Source organism: Mastigoproctus giganteus, chromosome 12 (genome assembly GCF_048544385.1).
Source record: "Mastigoproctus giganteus isolate SK-2022 chromosome 12, ASM4854438v1, whole genome shotgun sequence".
NCBI lineage: Eukaryota > Metazoa > Arthropoda > Arachnida > Uropygi > Thelyphonidae > Mastigoproctus > Mastigoproctus giganteus.
The window spans coordinates 89,878,214-89,901,933 of record NC_143586.1 but is presented as its reverse complement, the minus strand read 5'-3'; the positions used below and the strand labels follow the sequence as shown (position 1 = coordinate 89,901,933).

The 23,720-nt window shown below is 34.8% G+C and overlaps 1 protein-coding gene across 1 annotated transcript in view; it reads left to right on the top strand.

Annotated features, from left to right (window-relative positions):
- Positions 1-19,839, top strand: part of LOC150077260 (ropporin-1-like protein) — a 35,467-nt gene extending 15,628 nt beyond the window's left edge. Inside the window, exons 3-5 of the mRNA XM_090386525.1 lie at positions 2,170-2,346; positions 7,669-7,838; positions 19,731-19,839. Of these exons, the coding sequence (XP_090242651.1) occupies positions 2,170-2,346; positions 7,669-7,838; positions 19,731-19,797 (414 nt within the window). The 3' untranslated portion in view covers positions 19,798-19,839. The remainder of the gene's footprint in view (positions 1-2,169; positions 2,347-7,668; positions 7,839-19,730) is intronic.
- Positions 19,840-23,720: the final 3,881 nt, after the last annotated feature.

The following is a 23,720-nucleotide window of genomic DNA, read 5'->3' as shown; positions in this document are numbered from 1 at the left end:
GAGAGGTAAATTATGCCTGTCTCCTTTTTTTGTAATTTTATAATTTTGAAATTTTTTTAAATTGCACGCTTATTTTTTCCTGCACATGAGATAAAAAAAAATTTAATAAATAATTCTATTTACATGTTCGTCTAATATTTATTTTTTGATTCAATCAATTCAGTGAGCACAGTTGCGAGTGCTGCACAAGCATGGGGGGAAATTCCCCAATTTATGTAAAATCCGACTTGCATAGCGTTACGCAGAATGCAACCCTTAAGTAAGTCGGGGAGTTCCTGTATATTACATTATTATTGATATCATTAATAAATATTGTTAGGATTATTATATTTTAATTTTATTTTGTAGATATTGAAAAAAAAATGAGTGACAATATACCATAAGAATAAGTAGAACTGGTGCTCTTACATATAATGGGCAAGAGCCAAAGGGAAGCATTTGAGTTATTTCACCAAAGGCATCCTGATAAAAACAAACCCTGTCAGCAATTTGTTGAGAAACTACTTGACTTTTTAATGAGTAGTAGTGTTTTTGACAAGCCACATAGTTGTCCTCAGACATCCACAGGTGATGAAGCCTTTGCTATTACCCTTGAAACCATTAACAGAAATCCCCACAAATCTTTGAGGAAACTTGGCCAGGAAGTTGGTATTAGCTGAATGTCTGCAAGGATTTTTAAATGAAAGAAATTCCATCCATACAAAGTTTGTTTGTTTGTTTGTTATTTGGTTTTTAGGAGCATTAGCAACTAAGGCCATATTGCTCCGGGAATATGCGGTGGTCATTCCCTGACCTTTCCGCATCCTCCGTATTTGGTGGTGACGGGCTCGAACCCTGGTCTAATCAAGAAGCGTGTGTTACGCACTGCTGCTCCTTCCCACCTGGCTACGGAGGCGCCTACCATACAAAGTACAGTTTCTTCAGGAGTTATGTGGAGATGACACCAACTGATGGGTGGAATTCTGTGAGTGGGTATTACACACCTCACATTTGCACCTCCCCACTTGGCTGTCAGATGTTATGTTCAGTGATGAGCCTGCTTTTACTTGAATGGTCCTGTTAGTTGGCATAATTGTTGCTATTGGAATGATATTCAAGAGTTGAACATTGCCAGGATAAAAGCCAGGTGGGCAGGAGCAGCAGTGCGTAGCACACGCTTCTTGGTTAGGCTGGGGTTTGAGCCCTTAATCACCAAATGCGGAGCATGCGGAAAGGTCAGGGAATGACCACCTTTAGTTGCTAATGCTCCTAAGAGAAAAAAAAAAAAAAAAAGATGGTGCGATTCATATGAATTTATTAGTGGTAAATGTTGTGAGCCAGGATTGCATGTTTCTGTTGACTTTTTTTTTTTTTTTAATACAGTTTGAGACCAAGGTTAAACTGGTCTGTAGTTATTCATCTAATCCTTCCCTGCCACTAAGGTTAAACTGTTCTGTAGTTTTTATACACCTAATCCTTAGCTTCCCCCCCCCCCCCCCATTTTATTAGTGAGATAATTCATTTCTACAATCCAAGATTACCAATGAATTTGACAACAACCTTATAATTAACCCTAAAGGTTTTGGCACATTCCTTTGTAGCCTCGTTCAGTGAATGAATATTCTATTTGGATATTGAGACTTTAAGATTAAGGGCAGCTAATTCTTTAAGAACTGCTGCCCATTCTACTTTGCTCCCAAGTATGCAGTGGCTGATATGGGTACCTCCTATCCAGCACTAAAAGCTTTTGTGAATTTAATGTGTAGATTTTTGATTACATCATAGGAATTGGTCATTGATCATAATTCTATTTATTTCTTCAGCTTGTTTTATGCTTTTTTTTTTTTTTTTTTCAGTTAGTAACCATTGATTACAGACTTGCCATTATGTTCATTGCCAGTGATGACAGGCACTGACAATCATTCCTCTTTTGAACGGGCTGATATCTGCTTTCTTTCCCATAATGTAGCATTAAGATATCAGATTACAGTACTATGCAGTTTTACTTTTGGTATGGTCATTTCACTATGTTTCCAAATGACAGGTTATTCTATTTAGATTCAGAAGGTAGTATGCACATCTAATTATATAATATTTTGGTAGAGGCAATTGTATAAATGCATATCATTATTGGAATTTTAATGTAATATGAATATATTTTTAATATTGATATTTTGTCTTTTAATAAAGCTTAAAAATGAAGAAAGAGTTGTAGTAGGAAATCTGGAGATGAAGTGGAAAGATCTTTATCTAGATCCAAAATTGTTTTTTAAATTATTAAAGAAAGGTGGCTTCTCTGAAGATGTTGCAGCACAAATAGAATGGCCAAGATTTATGGCTCTTATGACATGTATGCAGTGTCAGGGTGTAAGTAGTTTGTGTATAGTGCTGAAATGTTATTTCTTATTCTTAATTCAGTATGTTTTTAAATTTATGTCAGGAAAGTAATATTATGCCAACAGGTTGTTTAGTGTTAAAAAAAAATTGTTTCATGTACACTCAAAAACAATGTAATATACAACTAAAGGATTAAAGATTTGTTACCTTTTACATTTGATTAAAAAATTAAGGTACTGTAAAATGGCATGTTTTCATTTGCATCTTTGACCACAAATTTCATGGTATTCCCTGCCACTGAGGTTAAACTGGTCTGTAGTTATTTATCTTTATTCTTAGCAGCCCTTGTATTGGTGAGATATAATTCATATTTACAATCCAAGGGGGTTACCCATGAATTGGCAACTTATAATTAACCCTAAAGGTTTTGGCAAATTCTTTTGTAGCCTTTCAGTGACCAGGTAAATACCATCTGTATCTGGTGTATCATCTACTTTTAAAGTTGGTGAGAGAGAGATAACACGAACTGAATTCGCTTATGCATGATTCGCCTTTGTTTACAAGAAATGGCAGTCGAACACGGAATCACCCAAACTAAACGCAACACGATAGGAATGAAGAGAAGATTCTGAAAATGTATTTGTTTTTTTATATCAGTTCACCATAATAACGTAAAAACCCACACAATTCCAGCTATCGGTATTATCGCAAATGCAATTAGATTGTTTACTACCAGTTTATAACAGATTCCACTAGCAGAAACGCAACTGGAAATTGTTTTTATTGTTTTATGGTAGTAACCCCCAGAAATGTGGTTTAGTAAAATATGAGCTAGTGAGGTGTTCATAGGGTCTCTCTGCCTTTATGGTGTTGTTTATTCAGTTGGTACACACGCGCAGCTTTGTTTGTGTATCAAGCGGGCCTCCTCATTTTGTAATTGTGCTTTATTCCCTGAAAATGAGTAAAATACTTAAAAGGTTTGAAAAGGAAGCGTCCTGGTGAAGACACTACAGATTCAGAGAGAAGAGAAAAGCAATATTGATAAACAGAGGTGGACTGGGTCAAAAATTCTTACCAGGGAAAATTTGTAGTGGCCTCATACTAGTGTTTATGGCCAAAATCATACTGGCCTACGGCCCACTGGGGTTTCCCCCAGTAAGGCTTATGGCCAGTCCGCCTCTGTCGATAGAGAAAAAATATGAAATTGTGAAATGCTTTGAGCAAAATGAAAGAACATGTGATATTGCACGTGTTACAGTCCTAAATGAGGCAACGCCAAGAATTACAAAGAATGCAGAGAAAATGAAAACTTTCATAGCAGGAACAGCTAAAAAGTGTAATTAAAACCCATTAGATTAAGGCACAAAGAATTGGAAGAGATGGAACGGCTATCATCTGTTTCGATAGAAAATCAAACAAAAAACAAGTTTGCTTACAATAGAACCAAAAGCATTAGCAATATTTTATTATGTAATAGTTGTAATAAAATACGTATTTTATTACAATTTATTGTGTTTGGTAATGTTTTGGTTACAAATGCGTGTTTAATCTTGGGTGGTTGGCACCTAACCCTATTTTAACCCATAGGGCCTCTTGTTTATATTGCATGATTTTGCATTGCACAAGGGTTTCTAGGAACACAACTATGGTGCTATACGAGGACTGACTATTAGCAAAATATTCACCTGAAAAGGGACTTTCTGCCTGTGAAGCTCTATACCAAGTGTCTATCAGTTCATAGAGAGATACTCAATGATAATCCAGACACATCATGTATTATCATTGAGTATGCTATTTCTATTGAGTAAGGGTCCTCCTATCTGGTTTACTTTTTTTCCTCTTCATATTTACATATGAATAAACCTCCTTGGCTAATGCTTTCTCATAATCAGCTTTTGTGGTTTCATCACAATTTGGCTTATAATTATTATAGTAATCTGAGCTGCCCATTACTCTGTAATTTGTGCATTTTTCTGCTCTTTCAAACTCATTAAATCCTAATGAAATAAACATTGCTTCTATATAACTGTGGCAAGTCCCACCTTTAAATGAAATGCTGTGACCTGCATACATCCTATTATGGAAGGTGTTATTTTACATCAGACCAAGCTGGGTTAACAACAGACTAATGCTTGTTGTTAACCCACTAGAGCTAGTGTATGCTGCACCACTACAGCAGTAGAATATTTTATTGTTCCCTTTCCCTTCTTTCTTTTTCAATTCTTTTAACTGTGCACAATCCACACCTGTTGTCAATACATGCACAAGATTATATCTCTGCATACAAGGACTTGTTATCATGTAGTTTGTTTAAGTTGATAACAAAGCTTGTTGCCTTGAAAGCTTCTTCATGCTTAAGAGTTCTTATTCCTGGCACTGAAGGCCAGGAATAAGAACTCATCCCACCAGATCCCTTATAGAGTCCCTCAAGTCTCGAGTTAATCAGCAAGGCTTCATAATAAGATTCATCCTATCATGCTTGGGCAAGATTTCAGACAATTACATTTTGCCATAATTTGATATTTTTTCATTGTGGTCCCTTACCTATAATTTCTAATTTAATATCACTGGCACCTACTTGTATGCCCAAAACTTCATTAATCCCCATAAGAACTGACAACTGGTTAGTTACTCATTGATTGTAGTACCAAGCAGACATTTTGGTTCTTTTCCACCTGACTTTTTTTTTTTTTTTTTTTTTTTTTTTTTTTTTTTACAAAATATGTTATCAGTTTCCTCAAAAACTGAGACCCCTGTTGAACCAAAATAGTCTACTCTTGATGATTCATGTCTCGGATCAGAATTTGGAATGGATTTCCTGACATATCATTTGGGTCCAGTTTTAATCTGTCTAGGACATCTGCCCATTTGCTCAGTGACTTAATTTTGTTTATTAACAGGGTTTAAATTCAGATTTTCACTTTTCCTAAATTTAGTACGTAGTATGACTGAGGAATCACTTCTATGGTCACCTACAAGAGCAACCTTCAAATATATAGCACAGTGTGAACAAAAATTAGGGACTTGACTTACAAGGAATAGCCTGCAGCATTTCCAGCTGTCATGATTAAGTCTTTTGCCCATTTTTGGATGCTCTTGTATTAATTAGTTAATTGACAGGGATGAATTTACAAACTATTACAGAAATTAAATAGACAAAATTTGAGAAATTAATTAAAGCTTTACTTCTGCAAATTACTACTTAAAAATGGTTTGGTTCTCTATCCTACACTATGAAATGAAATATGCTAAGCCATGAAATAACTTAGACTGTGGAACTAGCCAGAGCCATTGTACTGGTTCTGATAATTAATAGAAATAGTTAATTTCTACTAATTATCATAACTTAACACTGTTAGGATTTAATTAGGAGTGGTAAGTACTTCAAAGCTACAGTTTGCACCATAAAAAAAATTTAGGTTTGGTGGAAACTATAATATTATTTATAGAACTCTTTATATTCAGTTATTCAGCATATCTGCTAGATAGCTGAATATAAAATGTTTTGTTTCCTTGGCCTGATTCTTGATAAAAAGCTTAACTTCTTGAAACATATCAAATGCCTCTGAACAACCTGTCTTAAAAAACTGAATATTCTTAGAGTTCTTCTTTCAGTGATATGGGAGCCGATTGGTACACATTGCTTCACTTATCATGTCTTAATCAGATCAAGACAGACTACAAAGCCTGTCTATAACCCATGTATGGCTCGACTCCATACATCACAGTGCCTTATGAATTACTCTAAGTGCATATAGAACATTGCCTGTATAGAGATTATATGCAGAAGCCCTCGAGCCTCTAATATCTCTCTGGAGACAAATGCTGTTATTAAATAACTGTGCCATCAAAATCTGAAGTTTTCCTAATCACCCTACTTAGCAATATCTTCTTGATCTACAGTGAGAGAATCTTTACAGAAATAAACCAGCTGGAATATGACTTCAAGAACTAGCTTCAATAAGCTTTGACAGCACATGTGATGATAATAGTATAGCGAATCTACCAGGGCAAACTTTCACTCCTAATTGTGACACTTGTTTTGAACAGTTTGGAAAAAGCCCTCTGGCAAACATCAACATAAAACTGATGCCCACAGACTACTCACAGTTCTCTGAATATTTTCAAATATATACAGATGGCTCTAAAACAGATAGCCAAATGGCTGCTTGGGTATCTGTTTTAGGAACTGATGGGTATACCCAATTCTCGTATAGTAGACAAAATTTTGAATAATATAATTTGTAACTAATTGGATGGTTATAAAGGACAGTTTTTAAATATATCAGAATGAATCAAGAAACATTGTTTCAAATTCATATAATAAATGATATTAATATTTTTCCTTGCTAACATTTCTCCTGGTATTCCTTTTTATATACATCACGTACCAAGTTAGTTGACACTTTTGTTCCATATTGTGAATATTACATAAATCCATAAATGTCTGAAATCAAAATTTCAGTATCCATGCTTAAAATTTCTGAATTACAGGTTTTCTTTATGTCACCACGAATTCCTGCGTTTTACAGCAACAATAGTGCTAATAATTGCCTAAAGGCCAGTTGAGTGATATCTGTACTTCCTTGGGAATCAGCAAGCTTAATTTGTTGAGGTAAGCTGGGTGGTTAACACAAGAAGTGATGCTGTTGTCAACATGGTGTTATTGTATGCACTCCCATTGACTTACATGGTTCATTTGGGTTACCTGTAGCTGCTGGTACCAAGTAAGCATGCCACTTGTTCTACGTGAGAGCACCCAACTCACTACTCTTGCTGAAAAGAGAGATCTGGCAACAAACTTTCAGCCAACTGTGGCTGAAAGTTCCATTTGTTTTGTTATCTATGAATAAAAATATATAAGTACAATGTATTGTTTTTATTTCTATATTTACTAAACCTGTTTTTTTTTTAGTCTCCAGAACTATATTTTTGATAAGTTCGAAAATCCAAACTACCACTGGTCCCATTTAGTTTGGATTATCGATGCTCTGGATTAAGAATAATTCCACAAACCTACTTGAACAGGCACAATTTGGCCTTAGTTGCCCTCATATCAGAAATCCCCCAACCAGAAAATTTCGTACCAGAAATTTTCTGGTACGAAAGTCTTAACAGTTGTTTCAGAATGACTGGACTGTATTAAAATTTGCTGCACGCAGAAGTTAAGCTTTTGTTCTGTTTTATATTCCCAAATAGTGGTCTTAGACATCACTACTGAGGTTGTCCAGCAACCTTAGGGACCATGTATCTTTGATAACCTCTAAATATTTTTTTACTTGACTCATTTTTGAAATAAGCATTAAAAGATATGTAATAGATATATACGTTAATTTTTTATTCTTTATTTAGAACTTGAAAGAAACTATGGGCAAAATATGCGAGTTTCTCAGTGAAGATATTAATGAGGGATTGAAGATGCCTTTTTCGGTATTTAAAGATTTGTATAACTATTTAGCAACAGTAAATGAAGTGTCTTCTACTAAAGTGGATGCAGCTCTTGAATATTTAGAATCAGAAGCGTGAGTTCTTAAATTATTTTTATTACCTCATCAACATTACATAAATGAGAGCTTACATAAGCTCAAATGTTTCCTACATTCTATTAATATTTTAGAAATAAACAAGGAGTTAGCTTTTATTCAGTCAGTAGGATTTCTTCTTTACCAATTCCTCCTTATACGAATAAATTAAGAAATGATACGATAAAACCAGATTACATAATTTAAAACCCCTCACTATTCACCTATTGACACACAGGCAGTCCAATACTCCAGGATCACAGTGGTAAACCCCAACCTGACCCCAGAAATATCAAAACCTCCCATGCAACCTTTTTTAGTGAAGGAAGACATTTTGTCATAAACGCCACTTTGAAATATGAAAGAAATACTATTAAAATGTGATAATAGTACAGCAAAACAATGAATTTAAAATGTACTAACTGGGAGGGAGGAATTTTTAGTGCATTTTAAATTCATTGTTTTTTCGTACTTTTATCACATTTTAATAGTATTTCTTTTGTATTTCAAATTCGGGTTTATGACAAAATGTCTTCCTTCGCTAAAAAGGTTGCATGGGGGATTTTGATATTGCTTAGGTCAGGTTGGGGTTCACCACTGTGATCCTGGAGTATTGGACTGCCCATGTGTCAATAGTGAGGAATGTATTACGGATTTTAAATTATTTTAAATTATGTAATCTGGTTTTAATGTATCATTTCTTAATTTATTTGCATAAGGAGAAATGGTAAAGAAGAAATCTTACTGACTGAATAAAAGGTAGCTCCTTGTTTATTTCTAAAATATTACCTTATCAAATATATAATAATGGACAAAAGTTTCTAAGAGTTTGGGGATGCATATACTTGTATGTTTCCCCCTATATTATCAAGTGAGATAAAGGAAGTAGGCTTAAAAATTAAAACAAAATGTGTTGAATATAGGTAAATAGTAATATTAGAATTTTATTTTTTACTGGTGACTTATTTATTCACACCCCTATCCATACAACAAGTTTGTACATTCTGGTACATTTTAGATTTTTGCTAGGTCTTTTGAGGCTGAGAAATGGTATTATTATATTTACCATTTCTGAGTGAAGATAAGCTATAGTAGATATCTTGAAACACAACCAGTTGTACAGCTGGAGGTGTGTTAAATATTTTGTGAGTCATGCACTAAAAGGCTGTAATTTCCCTTCTCAGAGTAAGCCTCATCTTGCTTCGTCTTTGCCATCTGCAGACACAGTGTTTAATGGAATGGAATGACTTTACAGCCAAATGCCTGATGCCAATCTCTTAGTTTTTTTCATGACATACAGAAACTGCAGTCATCAAATTGTAACCCCTGAACACAGTGGTAAATACTTCATTAGCAAACACAATATTCTAAAATTATTGATGTTTATGTGGAGTGTATTTCCTTTTAGTCTAATTTTTATATTTGTCCTTTAAGCAATATATAAGAAATAAGTTTGCATTTTATAGTTTGTGTTGATATTACTGACTATTCGAAGTGTGCAAAACATATAAAGTGTCAAGAAAACAAAATCAAAGGTCACCTAGGTCAGAAGCCATGTAAAGCATGGAACACATTTTTTTGTCAGTGCAGCAGCTTTTTTAGCCTAGAGCTTTCTTGCACCATATGGCAAATACTGATATGAATATTTCTAATATACCTCATGTACAAAGCTAAGGAATAAATCCATGAAACTACACTAAGAAAATATGGCTTTAGTTGCCCTCAGACTAAGCTTTTTTTTTACCTTTTTTTGATGAAATGGAAACATTGCTTTGGCTCTTATACCTACAGAGTGTCTTTCATTTTTGGTGGACCACAATCTTCCTACGACTGCAGCAGATCATGTTGATCCCTTATTCTAAACCTGAAAGTTATCGAAAAGTATGGATCTGGCAGGACAATAGCAACAGATATTTTGAATGAAATGGTATCTGATATAACTACTGGAATTCTGCAGTGTTTATAAACTGGATCATTTTCTATTAAAATTGGTAGCAGTAATGACAGATGTGAATATTTGTCACATTTTTTAATGATGAATTACAAAAAATTGCTGGTACTCTTAATTTCCATACCTGCCTTGAAAGTTAATTGTACTGGATGGAATATAATTGTTTTCAGAATTTTAATATTGTAAGATATGTATTGTGTATAAGATACTAAAAGTTGTGATAATGTTGTTATATTGAAACACTACTATATGAAAACAAAAGGGAGCAATTGTTTTTAAGCTACCTTTGTTGTTTTATTCATTTAGCAGCAGAAAAGGCTGCAGTAAGTTTGCTAGCCAAATTGGATGAAATCATTGAGAACCTATACTTTTTGGAGAGATGTATTAAAAGAAAAGAAACATTGCAGAGGTTTCAAAATTTTGCAGCAAACAGGTCAAGAAAATACTAAGGTGCATATGCACAAGATGACCACCTTAAAACCCTTGATGAGCACAAGATGACCACCTTGGCAGAAATTTAAGATTGAAGGACACTTTTAGAAAATTGTGTACTAAATCTTAGAAAATTGTATATCAAATCTTGAACAGCGTACACTAGAGTCGAACTCTGAAAAGAAGAAGAAATCAGATTGTGATAGGCCTGGTTTCAGTAGTAAGAAAATTTTTGCTGTTATATGATCATTTCAAAAATATATTCTAAGTCATGAAGAACAGTTTATTCACATCTAATTTGAGCAAGGCAATTCAGTAAGTATATCTGATAAAAAAGCTAATTGTTAAAAAATTTTAAATCCCAGTTTCTCTTTTCTTGGAGTACATTATTATTCCACTTGGGGGGGGTGGCAATTTGCTAATGATACTGAACTTCAGGGACTGTCAAAGTTTTTTTTTTTTTTTTTTTTTTTACAATATAATGTCCTTGTAGTTCAATGCACTTGTTTATTTTTGTTGTGGGTTCTTAATCTCTGTTAAATCAATTAGTGAAACTTGCTTCTAACAGTCTTCACTGGATCTGAAAATCTGAACAATTCTAGGCTTGCAAATAGGTTTGTCACATATGCTTTTTGTCAGTTTTACTTGCATTTTAGATTTGTTAGAATCCTTTCATGTAAGCATTAATTGAGCAGAGTAATCACCATTCTTTGTGGTACCATTTTGGTAATAATCCAAAGTGAACCATCAGTAAGCAAGATTATGACCATAATTTTGCTGATAGTACAATACAGAATTTTTTGGGAGGGAGTGATTCTTTATGTTTCTATTGTTTTGATTATGTTTGAACTAGTCATGGAAGTGCCCTTAACATTTTAGAATATATTTTTTTAAAGTTTTGTAGTCAGAACAGAGTTTAATTTTAACCCAGCAGTATTGGTTGATATCAATTTTTACAATTACAGTGGTGCCTGATCTGACAGGTTCCCATTTTTTTTTTTCCTGAAAAATTTTTTTTTATTAATTCTATTGTATAGCTATAAGTCAAAGGAAGTGAAGCCAGTTGACATCGATGGACAGGGCAGTGTCGAGTCAGTTTGGTGTGACATAAGCATAGGGAAATCAAAATTGAGAGTAGGAGTGTGCTATAGGCCTAATGACTCTGATGAGTATAATAATATATTGTACAAGGAAATAGAGTGGGCCAGTAAATCAGAGAGTCTTATAATGGGGGATTTTAATTTCCCAGATATTGACTGGAATTTGTGGGTTGGTCACTCGCACACTAGCAAGGCTTTTGTGGATTTATTGGATGATTGTTTTCTACATCAGCATGTTCGTGAGGCAACAAGAGGGAGCAATACTCTTGATCTGATTATCAGTAGTGATTCTTCATGCATTAAGAACCTGCAGATAAATGAACCACTAGGTGGCAGTGATCACAGTGTGTTGAAGTGGGATTTACTCAAGGAGGTAACTACCATCAGAGGTAAAGGGAAGGGCTTTTGTTTTCGTAAAGGCGACTATGATGGTCTGAGACAGTATTTAAATTCTATACAGTGGGACCAACTGATGATGTTACCAACAGCAAACTCAAAATGGGAAGCATTCAAGGAACTAATCTTGGTGGCTACCAGGCTTTACATACCAACTAAGAAATATTGTTCAAGGTTTAGGCCTAAATGGTTGTCAGATGGACTAATGAGACATGTGGCAGAGAAGAAAAATGCATGGGATACATACAAATTAATGGGTGACATGGAAGCCTATGATAGATATAAGTTGGTCTGTAACCAAGTCACAAAGGAGATTAGGCAGGCAAAGGCAGAGTACGAAAAATCCTTGGCAAAGGATGCAAAGAAAAACAGAAAGGAGTTCTTTACATACTTGAACTCGAGAAGGAAAGGGATGAATCAGATTGGTCCACTGGATATTGATGGTTCAACAGTTGAGGATCCTGCTCAGGTGGCTAACAATCTAAACGAGTATTTTGCATCTACATTCACGCATGAAGAGTTATTCAGGAAGGAGAATGATGTAGGTAAAGTAAACATTGGCAGTGAGCTGGATGATTTTGTAATAACCGAGAGGAAAGTGGAGGAGAGATTGTTGAGGATAAACATAAAAAAGGCACCTGGGGTGGATGGGATCTATCCAGTTATATTAAAGGAGGCAGCAAAGGAAGTATGCAAACCCCTAGCCATAATTATGAGAACTTCTTTGGACTCAGGGGAGGTACCCATAGACTGGAGATGTGCAAATGTAACCCCAATTCACAAAGGAGGATCAAAGGCTGACACAAGTAATTATAGACCTGTTAGTTTAACTTCTGTTCCAGGTAAATTAATGGAGGCACTGGTTAAAGAAGCACTGCAGGATCATCTAGACAAGAATTCAGTTATAGCTCAGACGCAGCATGGTTTTGTTAAGGGCAGGTCTTGCCTGACCAATTTGATTGGATACTATGATGTAGTCACAAAAGAACTGGATGCAGGGAATAACTTTGATATTATATATTTGGATCTTAGAAAGGCTTTTGATACTGTTGCACATGGAAGACTGCTGCACAAATTGGAGCAGTGTGGCATTGGAGGCAAATTGCTGCTATGGATAAGGGGATGGTTGAGTGGCAGAAGACAGAGAGTGGTAATCAATGGACACTGCTCAACGTGGACTAATGTTATTAGTGGAGTTCCTCAAGGTTCAGTGTTGGGTCCATTGTTGTTTTCGGTGTTTATGAATGATATTGATGATGGGATATCAAGTTTAATGTCTAAGTTTGCAGATGATACAAAGGTTGGCAGGGTCGTTAAGGACACTACTGACGCTATGCTGCTGCAACAGGATCTGGAAAGGTTGAACAGATGGGCTGAGAGGTGGCAAATGAAGTTTAACATTGACAAATGTAAAGTACTACATATGGGTAACAGTAACCCCAGAGCAATGTATCAACTCTGTGGTACTACACTGACAGTGGTGGAGAATGAAAAGGACCTGGGGGTAATTGTGCAGGCAGATATGAAGTTCTCTGAGCAGTGCAGACGAGCTGCAAGAGTAGCTCATGGTGTCTTGTCAATGATATACAGGAATTTTTCTAGCAGGGATAAGGAGGTGATTATTCCCTTGTATAAGGCAATGGTTAGGCCACATCTTGAGTACTGTATACAGGTCTGGAGGCCTCATTTCAAGAAGGATGTAGAGCTGCTGGAACGGGTACAGAGAAGGGCCACAAGATTAGTAAATGGAACAAAGGGTTGCTCTTACGAAGAAAGGCTTAAGTTTTGCAAATTACAGAGTCTGGAGACTAGGCACCGGCGAGGTGATCTGATAGAGGTGTATAAGGCTTTGAATGGTTTGAGCATGCTCAATGCCAATGGGATTCTTCATCTTTCTCAGAATAATCACCTCAGAGGGCATAAATTCAAATTGAGGAAGGACGGATGTCGGATAGATGTGCGGAAATTTGCCTTTGGCCAGCGGGTGGTTGGTTGGTGGAACCGACTTCCATCACTTGTTGTTGAAGTTGATAGCCTGAACAAATTTAAAGCTCAACTGGACAGGTATTTCGAACGAACGGAGGGGTGAAATGGGAGAGGGTTTTTTTTGGCTGATGCTGAATAAGCTTGCTTTCTTGCATCATATGCCTCTACTAATGCTAATGCTAATAATAGTCCTTTTACTAATGAATTGCAATACTTAGAAAACAAAATGTAATTTATATTTTTAAATGAAAAATTAATTTAGAAATTTTTTTTTACACCTATTATTTTTAGCAAAACAATTTTGCTAAAAAATAAAATATATAAACATGAAACTGTTAATCACTTTGATTTAAGTTTATAAAACTAATTATGCAAAAATTCAACAAATAATAAAATAATTTCTGTAGCAGCAATGGCAGATGTCCAGCAAGAAACATATTTGTTACATTACACTGAAAATGTAGCAAGCTAAACTGGAAGCAAAAGTAGTACAGGAGAAATATTATTATTAGCCATATGGTCAAGGAAGCCCGAGGCTTATTGCTGCACCAGAGAGGGAGAGAGAAAAAAATCACCAAGAAAGAAAAGAATGATTATATCCAGCTCAGGATCCTGAGTTTGCCAAGCCCATACTCACCAGATGTGAGCCCCTGGTGTTACTTCATCTCTCATAATGTTTCACTTAATGACCTTGCATAAATAATAATTTGACTTTCAAAGCCACTTAAGTAAAATTGTGTGCACAGAACATACCGTTCTATGTGTTCGGCCTAATTTGAGTATACTGTGTGTTAATAGTCCTCAAATTAGAATATAGTTTTTTTTTTTTTTTTTTAATTTTATTTTTAGATATAGTAATGCATCAGCAGTACTGTATTAAGAAAAAACCATTACATTAGAGGAAAATTACCCACTAGTTTATAAGTTCCTCAAAAGTGATTTATGAACCACTTTTGAGGAACTTATAGTTTGCACATTGAATAGTCATTATATAATACACCTTATACACTTCTATGTAACACTGGAATGTAATGGTGAACTTCGACATAATCTGTTTTCAGACTATGTCTAAACTCTAGGATTATCTATGTTTCAACAGTGCAGCAGGTTGTGATTGCAATTATTACTGCCAGAAACAACCATCTTGCAAAGATAGTGAGCATAAGTGGGGATGAGGAAGCAAAATTATATTAATCTGTTGAGAGAAAGAAGATATGGTTCTTCATAATGAATTAATTTGAAATGTGAATTAATCTGTTGAAAAGTAGCAAGCTCACTAAGCAAACCATGTAAAAACTGTCATTAGGGGGAATTTTACTGTGTGCAAAGTATAAAACTAGTTAATAATTTGCACTGTTTCTGGATTCCATGTTGAAGCCAGAAATAGTGTCAATACTTTCAGAGATGTTAACCTAAATGGCACAGAAGATACCTAGCTCTGAACTTTGCATTTCAGCAGAATTGCACATATCAGAGACTTGCTTGATACTATTGGTATTTCACTTACAATTAGTTGTTTAAGTGAATCACAGTTCCCAACTTTTGTACAACTATATATGTTTGGAAATACTACCCCCTCCCCTAAAAAAAAAAAAAAACATTCATATTAACAGAGAGATATGAGAGGAATGCCATTTCCCCTTTTCACTTTTAATTCACTTATCAGTTCTTAAACATGTATACAAGGGTGGTGGGGGCAATCATTGATTAGATGAAATAGATTTCTAGATAGTGGTTAATTGATTTCTCCATTACTTTAGAATGAGTAGTAAAAGTAAGTGCAATAGAACGATAATTGGATGAGAGGTGTCACCCTTTTTTAGGACTGTCTAGATATGAGCAAGTTTCCAAGCAGAAGGGAAAAACCACCTTTGGAATAAGAAAGAGAAAAAAAAAAGGTGACACAGAACAGGAGCAAGTTCAAGAGCACAGGTTTTGAGAACAAGGGAAAAAATACCAAAAGTACCTGGAGCTTTCTTAGCATCAGTATTGTTCAAAATTCTTTGGAATACTTTTGATGGAAAACCACAGGTGGCATTGAATGGAGAGTACTGGGAATTGTAGGCGGTGGTTGATAAAAATCATTAATACACAAATTGAAAGAAAAGTAGGATGCCAGTAGATCAGCTTTATCCTTGGCTGAAGTGGCAAAAGAACCATCTGGTTTTGACAGAGGTGGAAATAGAAATGAGCAAAAGTTGTGGCCAATAGCTGCAAGAGACTAGAATGCTAGACAACCATTTGGACAAGAAGCAAGTTTCATACATTTAGCCTGTTTGAAATCTAGCTTTGACTGATTAATAATTGCATTAGAATTGTTGCAAACTTTGAAGGCAGAAAATGTACCTGGAGATTTAGATACCAGTCAGATATGCAACATTCTTATCATGACAGCCTTAGTACATTTATTGAAAAACCAAGGTTCAGATAAAGGACAAGATTTTATGGTGGATTGTGCAATAATGGGTTATATCTACAAGAATAATTTCACTGACACAAATTGTGCAAACATTGACATCAGAGGGGAAAACTGACCAGGGAAAAGAAACGAAATTTCACAAATTATCCAATTTTGCATTCTTGTAATGCCAAACATGAGTTTGAGAATGGCCATGAGAAAAAGGCTCCATTGAAGAAGAGACCATCAAGTTGTGATCTGAGGTGCCTAGAGGACCACTCACTTCGACCATATACTTAGAATAGTTCTGTGTGAGAAAAAGATCAAACTTGTTGGCTGCATGGTTAGGATTGTCTTGTATTCTGTTGGTAAATGAACAATCTGTGTGAGATCATTAGTAATTACAAAAGCCTCAGCATCACAATCAGCTGAGTCTGTGTGACTAGAAAATGGAAGCCAGCTGGAATTGTGAACATTAAAATCACCAAGGAAAATTACCTCACTGTTAGGAGTGTTGGACTGGAGAAAATCAAGTTCCAAAGAGAGGAAGTGAAAGTTTCAAGTGATTAATGGAGTTGGGAGAGAAAAAGAGGCAACATGAATTTGATAGAATGTGGCTGCATGGTTAGGATTGTCTTGTTGGCTGCATGGTTAGGATTGTCTTGTATTCTGTTGGTAAATGAACAATCTGTGTGAGATCATTAGTAATTACAAAAGCCTCAGCATCACAATCAGCTGAGTCTGTGTGACTAGAAAATGGAAGCCAGCTGGAATTGTGAACATTAAAATCACCAAGGAAAATTACCTCACTGTTAGGAGTGTTGGACTGGAGAAAATCAAGTTCCAAAGAGAGGAAGTGAAAGTTTCAAGTGATTAATGGAGTTGGGAGAGAAAAAGAGGCAACATGAATTTGATAGAATGTGGTAGAGAAATTAAGGCAGAGAACATTGAAAAGAGGAGATTCCAAATTATCTAAGTCTCTGACAGAGAATATCAGAATGGACTTATGCACAAGTATCTATCACCTTTGAAGTGAAAGGAATCTTACAGTGAATAGTTTAAACAACTGAGATGAGCAGTGGTTCAATCAACCAATAACTGGGATTCTGTCAGTAAAAGTGTATAGGATTTGGCAGACTAAGTGAAAATGGACGTCATTGAGGTTAGAATTGAGATCACTTATAATTGTGAAATGAACGAGGAAGTGTTTAGGAGGTTTAGATCTTTTTGCAGATAAGTTCTATTAATTTGGAAATTCAAGATGTATTCAGTAGTAAGAAAGGGTGGGGAGGACATGGTACAAAGTAATGAAATTTTTGGATATGGTGTACACATTGCAAGAATATACCAAGCTCCTTAACATAACATGGCCTCAATAATGTCTCCCGCACATACGCTACTCAGACTCCCTCCATTACTATCTGGTAGAGTAAAAGGCAGTGAAATTATACACTAGCTGATCCAGAAGTCTCCTAGAGTTTCTGATAGGTTTAGTCTGGTGGACTATCTAGCAGCCAGCCTGTGAATGCTGCTTTATAGCTGTACCATCGAAATGCAAGGAAGATTGGATATTGCCATGATGTCTATCATTACCTCAAAAGACAATCATACTGCATGATGAAAGAGGTGGGCAGGTTGCCGGAACTTTGTTCTGGAGACTAAACATGGAGTTAGGATACAAGAAACAGCTTCATATTTAATAATCATCCAGGCTTGAACCATGGTCACTCAAAGCATGCGTACTTAAGGACCCCTTATGCCTGACCACTGCTACTTGTTATAAGCACTTATAATGTCAAGAAAGTCCCCATGTGACTGTTTTTTTATGTATAAGTTTTAGCAACAGTACAAAGTTTCTTATGTGGTCTTAAAAAATTTGTCACTCTTAGTAATCACTTTGCTGTTGGTAAAAATTTGGCACTTCAGTTTGCTGTTACTATCAAGTGCAGTGGACTGCAAATATTTGCAGTGAAACATGGGCGTAACTTGTTCAGAGGAAAAAAGTCAGCGTAATAGTAAGAATGAAACATGCCTGCCTTTCACAGATAAAACACCTCTAATCAAAAAATAAATAGGGGAAAAATCACATCGTATACTGTTTAGAAATTTTTGAAGAGTGACCCTGCAAACAGAAACATTAAAATGTTAGATATCTTCTTATGCCATTGGCAAACAGTAAGCACAACATGGGCCGTTGGCCAGTGTAGATTCATTCTGTATGAGTGAACTGATGTTACCCTTCTGACCAAGTGAATGACAAGAAAGAAAGAAAGAAAGAAAGAAAAAAATAAATAAATAAAAAAATCTTGTTTATACTCCAGCATGACCACCAGGTCAGTGGAGTTTACAATAAATCAATCAATACAAATGTTAATTGTATTTAGTAGTCACATTCTTGAAACCTAGTTGATGGACAACTGACTGATCCCACATGTTCTCTGTTTATTGAGCACTTAGCAGGAGGCTGCTGGCTGCACACTGGTGTTCTGTTTGCATCCATTTGTATTTTGTTGTCACTGGTATTGCAACACTGCCAACGGAATGCTTAGAGGAAAATCTTATCAGTATATGACTGATACATTCTCCATTGTAGTGTTTGCCTTCGCCAATTTCATCACTTTAAACCTCAAATAAGCAAAGTGGTGGTATTGCATCAGATGAGTTTACTAACAGTATTGCCTGGTGAGACAGGGGGGGGTGCATTCCTCTGTGTGATGTAAATGCCACACTTCACCCCCTGCCTAAGTTGATTCACACCTGGGTGGCCACCTCCAGTATACTAGGTGCAGTGTTTCAGACCTTGCACATGTAAGTATATTTGGTTGTTGCAAAGCAACAAGCCACATGCCTTCACTGAAATTTGATTCAGTGGGATCAAATTTCAGTGAAGTGGGATCTGGTCAGTGTTTTAGCCTCCCAGGTAGCAGTCCTAGCCTGTAAATTGCATTCTGTAGGTTAGAATCCAATTCTAGTCTGCAAAATGCTTGTCATACCTGGGAAAATGTCTGATAATCCTTAAGGATCATAAAAAATCATTTTTTATTCTTTGTTGAACGTCACACATATAACCGTATGACTAGTAATGGCAGCATAAATGAAAAGAAATTTATTAAATTTCTCGTATTGACTAAAATGTCAACAGTCTATTCATGAATATCTGCTAAGACAAAACTAAGAGATTATTTTAAATGAGAATGACAAAAGTTCAGCACAGAACTAATGAGAGTAATAAGAGTAAATTTCTTGTGATTAACACCAATATTTTCTGAACTAGATATATTGAACCATTTAAATTAAGTGATCCACTTTGGCCCCATTGAACTTTGAATTAACCAGGTTTTACTGTATATTATTAAAATATGGTAAAATAGGATTTGTGGGTGGGGACAGCAAAACATTCTATAAATTGCCATGCTGTTTATGTTTATTGGATTGGTGTAGGTGCTCCTCATGTTATTCTGTGCTCATTCATGGATTAAATATTATTTTTTCTTGCTATTTTATATTATACTTGAGCCTCTTATTAAATGTGATGTACAATTTTATTTTATTAATCTACTTAGTGGATTAATATAAGTTGTAAACTTGTGCTATGTCAATTCAGTAGTAATTTTGTTTTTTCTTAATAGGGAGAAACAAGATGGGATGCTGATTCCTTCAGATTTTCAGTCTGAAAGCTGTCCTGCTTTGTGTTGATTACTTTGATTATCCAATATTTTTATTCTAGTCATGTCATGCTATTTAAAATAGTCTGTTAATATTTGTTTGTTTTTGTTTTTTTTGTTATCCTAAGGCTGTATAGTCAATAAAATAGTTATTGTTTTAATGTTTCTTTTGTATATTGTTTAAAACTGTGCTGAATGCAATTTTTCTTATAGATAATTAGCATTTATTTTGGATCACATTCAACTTTTATATAAAATCACTTCTTGCCAACCAAACGATAGGGTCAAATTACTTATGAAATGAGTAGAAACTCTGCATAAACCAATCTCGTGCTGATATTACATCTTTGAGTAGCTGAGGAAAGTCTTCCAAAAGTGTAAACAGGAAACCCCTCAAGAAACCCCAAAGTGTTGTACTTGTAAGAATCTATGATGATATTGTCAATTATTTTTTCTGAAATATTAATTGTTCATGATGCTAGAAGCATTTCTTGCATCGAATACCAAATTTCATCATTCCTTGACTGTTTAACATATTGTTTGCTGTGAAGCATGCTTCTACCAACCGTGGCCAGAATTTTGACTGAGAAAGTATGGCTCATTTTCATTTTGCTCAAAAGCTACAGCCGACTCTCGATTTACCGGGACACTTCAAGACTCGAAATTTAGAAAAAAAAAAAAAAAAAAAAACAGAAATCATAAAATTCAAGTAATAACGAGACATAAACAGATGTATTGCAAGCTAAATAAACGACAAGAAGCGGCATTATAAGTTGTCATTGGGAGTGTGCCTATTACAACTCCAGCTGTCTTCACACCTGCCACTCAAAAAAAATATATATATATTTAGTTTGTTTTAGTGCATCGCGTCGCTTGTGTTCCTTCACACCGCAAAAGGACAAATTTTATTTCATTATTTATGTCGGAATTTTTTTTTTAGTAGTGTTTTTTTTTTTTTTTTTTTTTTTTTTTGTTTAGAAATCGTGAAAATGATGGGCAAACGCAAGAGTTGTGCTTTCAATTAAACAAAAGCTTGAAATTCAAAAGTTTGAAAACTGTGCGTCTGTTAAACTGCTAATGAACCATTATAATGTTGGTAACCAAATCATATGTGACATCTTAAAAAACAAAGGGAAGCTATTCGATTTAAAATCTGTCGTAAAAAGTAAATGTCTAATGCACACTATTTGCTTATTGGACACACGAGTAGTATATGGTAAGTGTTTTTTTTTTTTTTTATCCATACCCATACTTTTTGCGTAGGTTGCTGAACATTTTTCGATACAGTAAATCCCCAACTGATGTAGCTTCGGACTTATCGCATTATTTATTTTTTTTTATATAACTGAAGATTTCAGTGAAGGGGACACACATTTCACTATAATAACTTAAAAACCCACAGAATTCCAGCTATCAGTATCAAATGCAATAAGATGAAGTTTACCACCCGTGTATAATTAATTGCACTACCAGAAAAGCCCAGTAACCCGGAAAGTGCAAATTGTTTTGTAGTAGTAACTTCCAGAAATGTGCTTTAGTAAAATGTGAGTTCCTGTGGGGTGATTAATAGTGAGTTTTTGCCTTAACCCTGTGAAGTTCTTTTCAGAAAATTTAATTTTGACTGTTATCATGGTGCCGACTAAGAGAATGAGTGACAGCGGTACTTGTAAATCTATGAAGAAAAGGAAAGCGATAGAGTTGGATCAGAAAATTAAAATGCATGAATATGGTCAACAAGTGATTAACAAGTATCTTGCGGAATTCAGATTTGTCAGTGGCAACTGTGGACGCAATAAAGGAGAAAGACTATGAGAAGCAGTCAGCACCAATGAAGTTAACTATAATAATTGAAATACAAATCAGTTTTTACAGTAAATAACATGAGTTTTTTTTCTTTCTTTTCTTATGTGCCACCCAGCTACTTCACCACTGTCCCCAGATAGTTTTAATTGAACTAATTAAAAAATATAACTTTTTCCTTCATTCTTCTGTGGATATGTTTTTTTTTGTTATTTTGGCATATCAGGGATATAGCAATATTTTATTAAGTCATTCCTGAGTTACGTAAAACTCGACTTATGTAAGAAGTCCTGGAACGTATATCTTATGTATGGTGGGGACTTAACTGTATTTTTGGATTAACCGGGAAATCGATTATCCAGGAATTTTTTTTTTTTTTTATCGTCTATCCCGGAAAATCGAGAGTCTATTATATTTGAAAATATTTGAAATAATAGACCCCTGTTATGGTCTGGGGTACTACATGCAGTCCTTCAGATCCATATTTGTTCACCTAGATACACAAATGATTGTCCAAATATTCAAGAGAACTAAATACCACGTAAAAATTAAATAATGTCTTGTCTTTTACCGTATTAAATAGTGCTTGTTTGTAATTACTGATTTATGTATATCACAGATAAAAAGAGGACACTTCTCTTAACCTAAAAGTGAACATGATTAAAGGGACAAAATTAACAAAACTCAATTTTTGTAAAATGTTCATGGATATTCATTAAATTTTTCTTCAACATTTCTTACAACTTCAATCAGTTCTTGATTTACATCTTGTAATGCAGAAATTTTTATTGATAGAATTTAACTCAGATTTTATTGGGACAGTAGAATGCATGTAATTTGACTAGTCTTTTACCTGTTGCATTTGGTAAGGGCCTAATGCTAAAAGAAAAGCCCTAGGTTCAAAGCAATGTAGAATGAACCAAAATTTGAATGTCAGAACAGACTGCCCTCTGGTGTTGCAGAAATCAGTATTTGGATAAGTTTAAGGAAGAATTAAAATTATTATGGAATGGACAGCTGGGATGGATAAGGTTTTTTTTTTTTTTTTTTGTATGATGTCCAGCTCGTTTTCTTTGCCATTACTAATGCCAAATTCTGGCAAAGACCGGAGGAATTCTTAGTCTTTTTGATCAGGATTGCAGTTAACATCCCCGTTGGAGTTAGTTCTGGGAAAAGGGATTTATGAAGGTAACATGTGACCTGTTACCTTCATTTGATACATGAACTCTGGGATTTTCTTATTTTGTAGATACAGTAGTATTGGTATGCTGCCAATTTTTTTTTTTTTTTTTTTTTTTTCAATATAGTCTGTCAACTGCAAGTACCTGATTTTTTTAATAACAATATTGATAAAATAAAACAACCTAGGGTTCCATAACTAGTGGAGTCTGCAGGGTTTGGTGTTGGGTCCATTATTGTTTTCTATATCATTAATATTGATGAAGTATATCAGGCTTAATGTGCAAGTTTGCAGACAATATGAAGGTTGTTAATGACAGCTTGCTGCTGCAATAGGATCTAGGAAAGTTGAGCAGATGGGCTGAAAGGTGGCAACTGAAGTTTAACATTGAAAATGCAAAGTACTGCATATGAGTAGCAGTAACCCCAGAGTAATGTACTAACTGTTAAAAAGATTTGGTTGAATAAATACACTTGCTATAGTTTTCTAAAGATTTTTGCAATCTGAGCCAATGAGTTACACATGACTAGGAAGAAATTTAAAGCAGACATGTTTAAATTCTTCATATTCCTGCAAGTTTCTGGAAAGCATATAATCGAACTTGGTTATAACAAGTATCAAAGGACCGACAATTTCCTCATTATAACCATTACTATATCAATTATGAGTTTCACAGTACTATGAAGAATTTAAATACAAACGAGTTTAAATTCACATTCCTGCAAGTTTCTGAAAAGCATATACAGATAGTTGAACTTGGTTATAAAGAGCATCAAGAGACTAACAATTTCCGTGTCAACCATTACTCCCATATCAGTGATGAGTTAAATTTACCTTGTTTATATATATATATATATATATATATTTTTTTTTTTTTTTTTTTCTCAGTAACTTCATAAAGACATTCAAAAAATATTAGAGAGAAAAAAAAAAAATACTATATACCTACATATTTGTATTAATATGCTTGTATT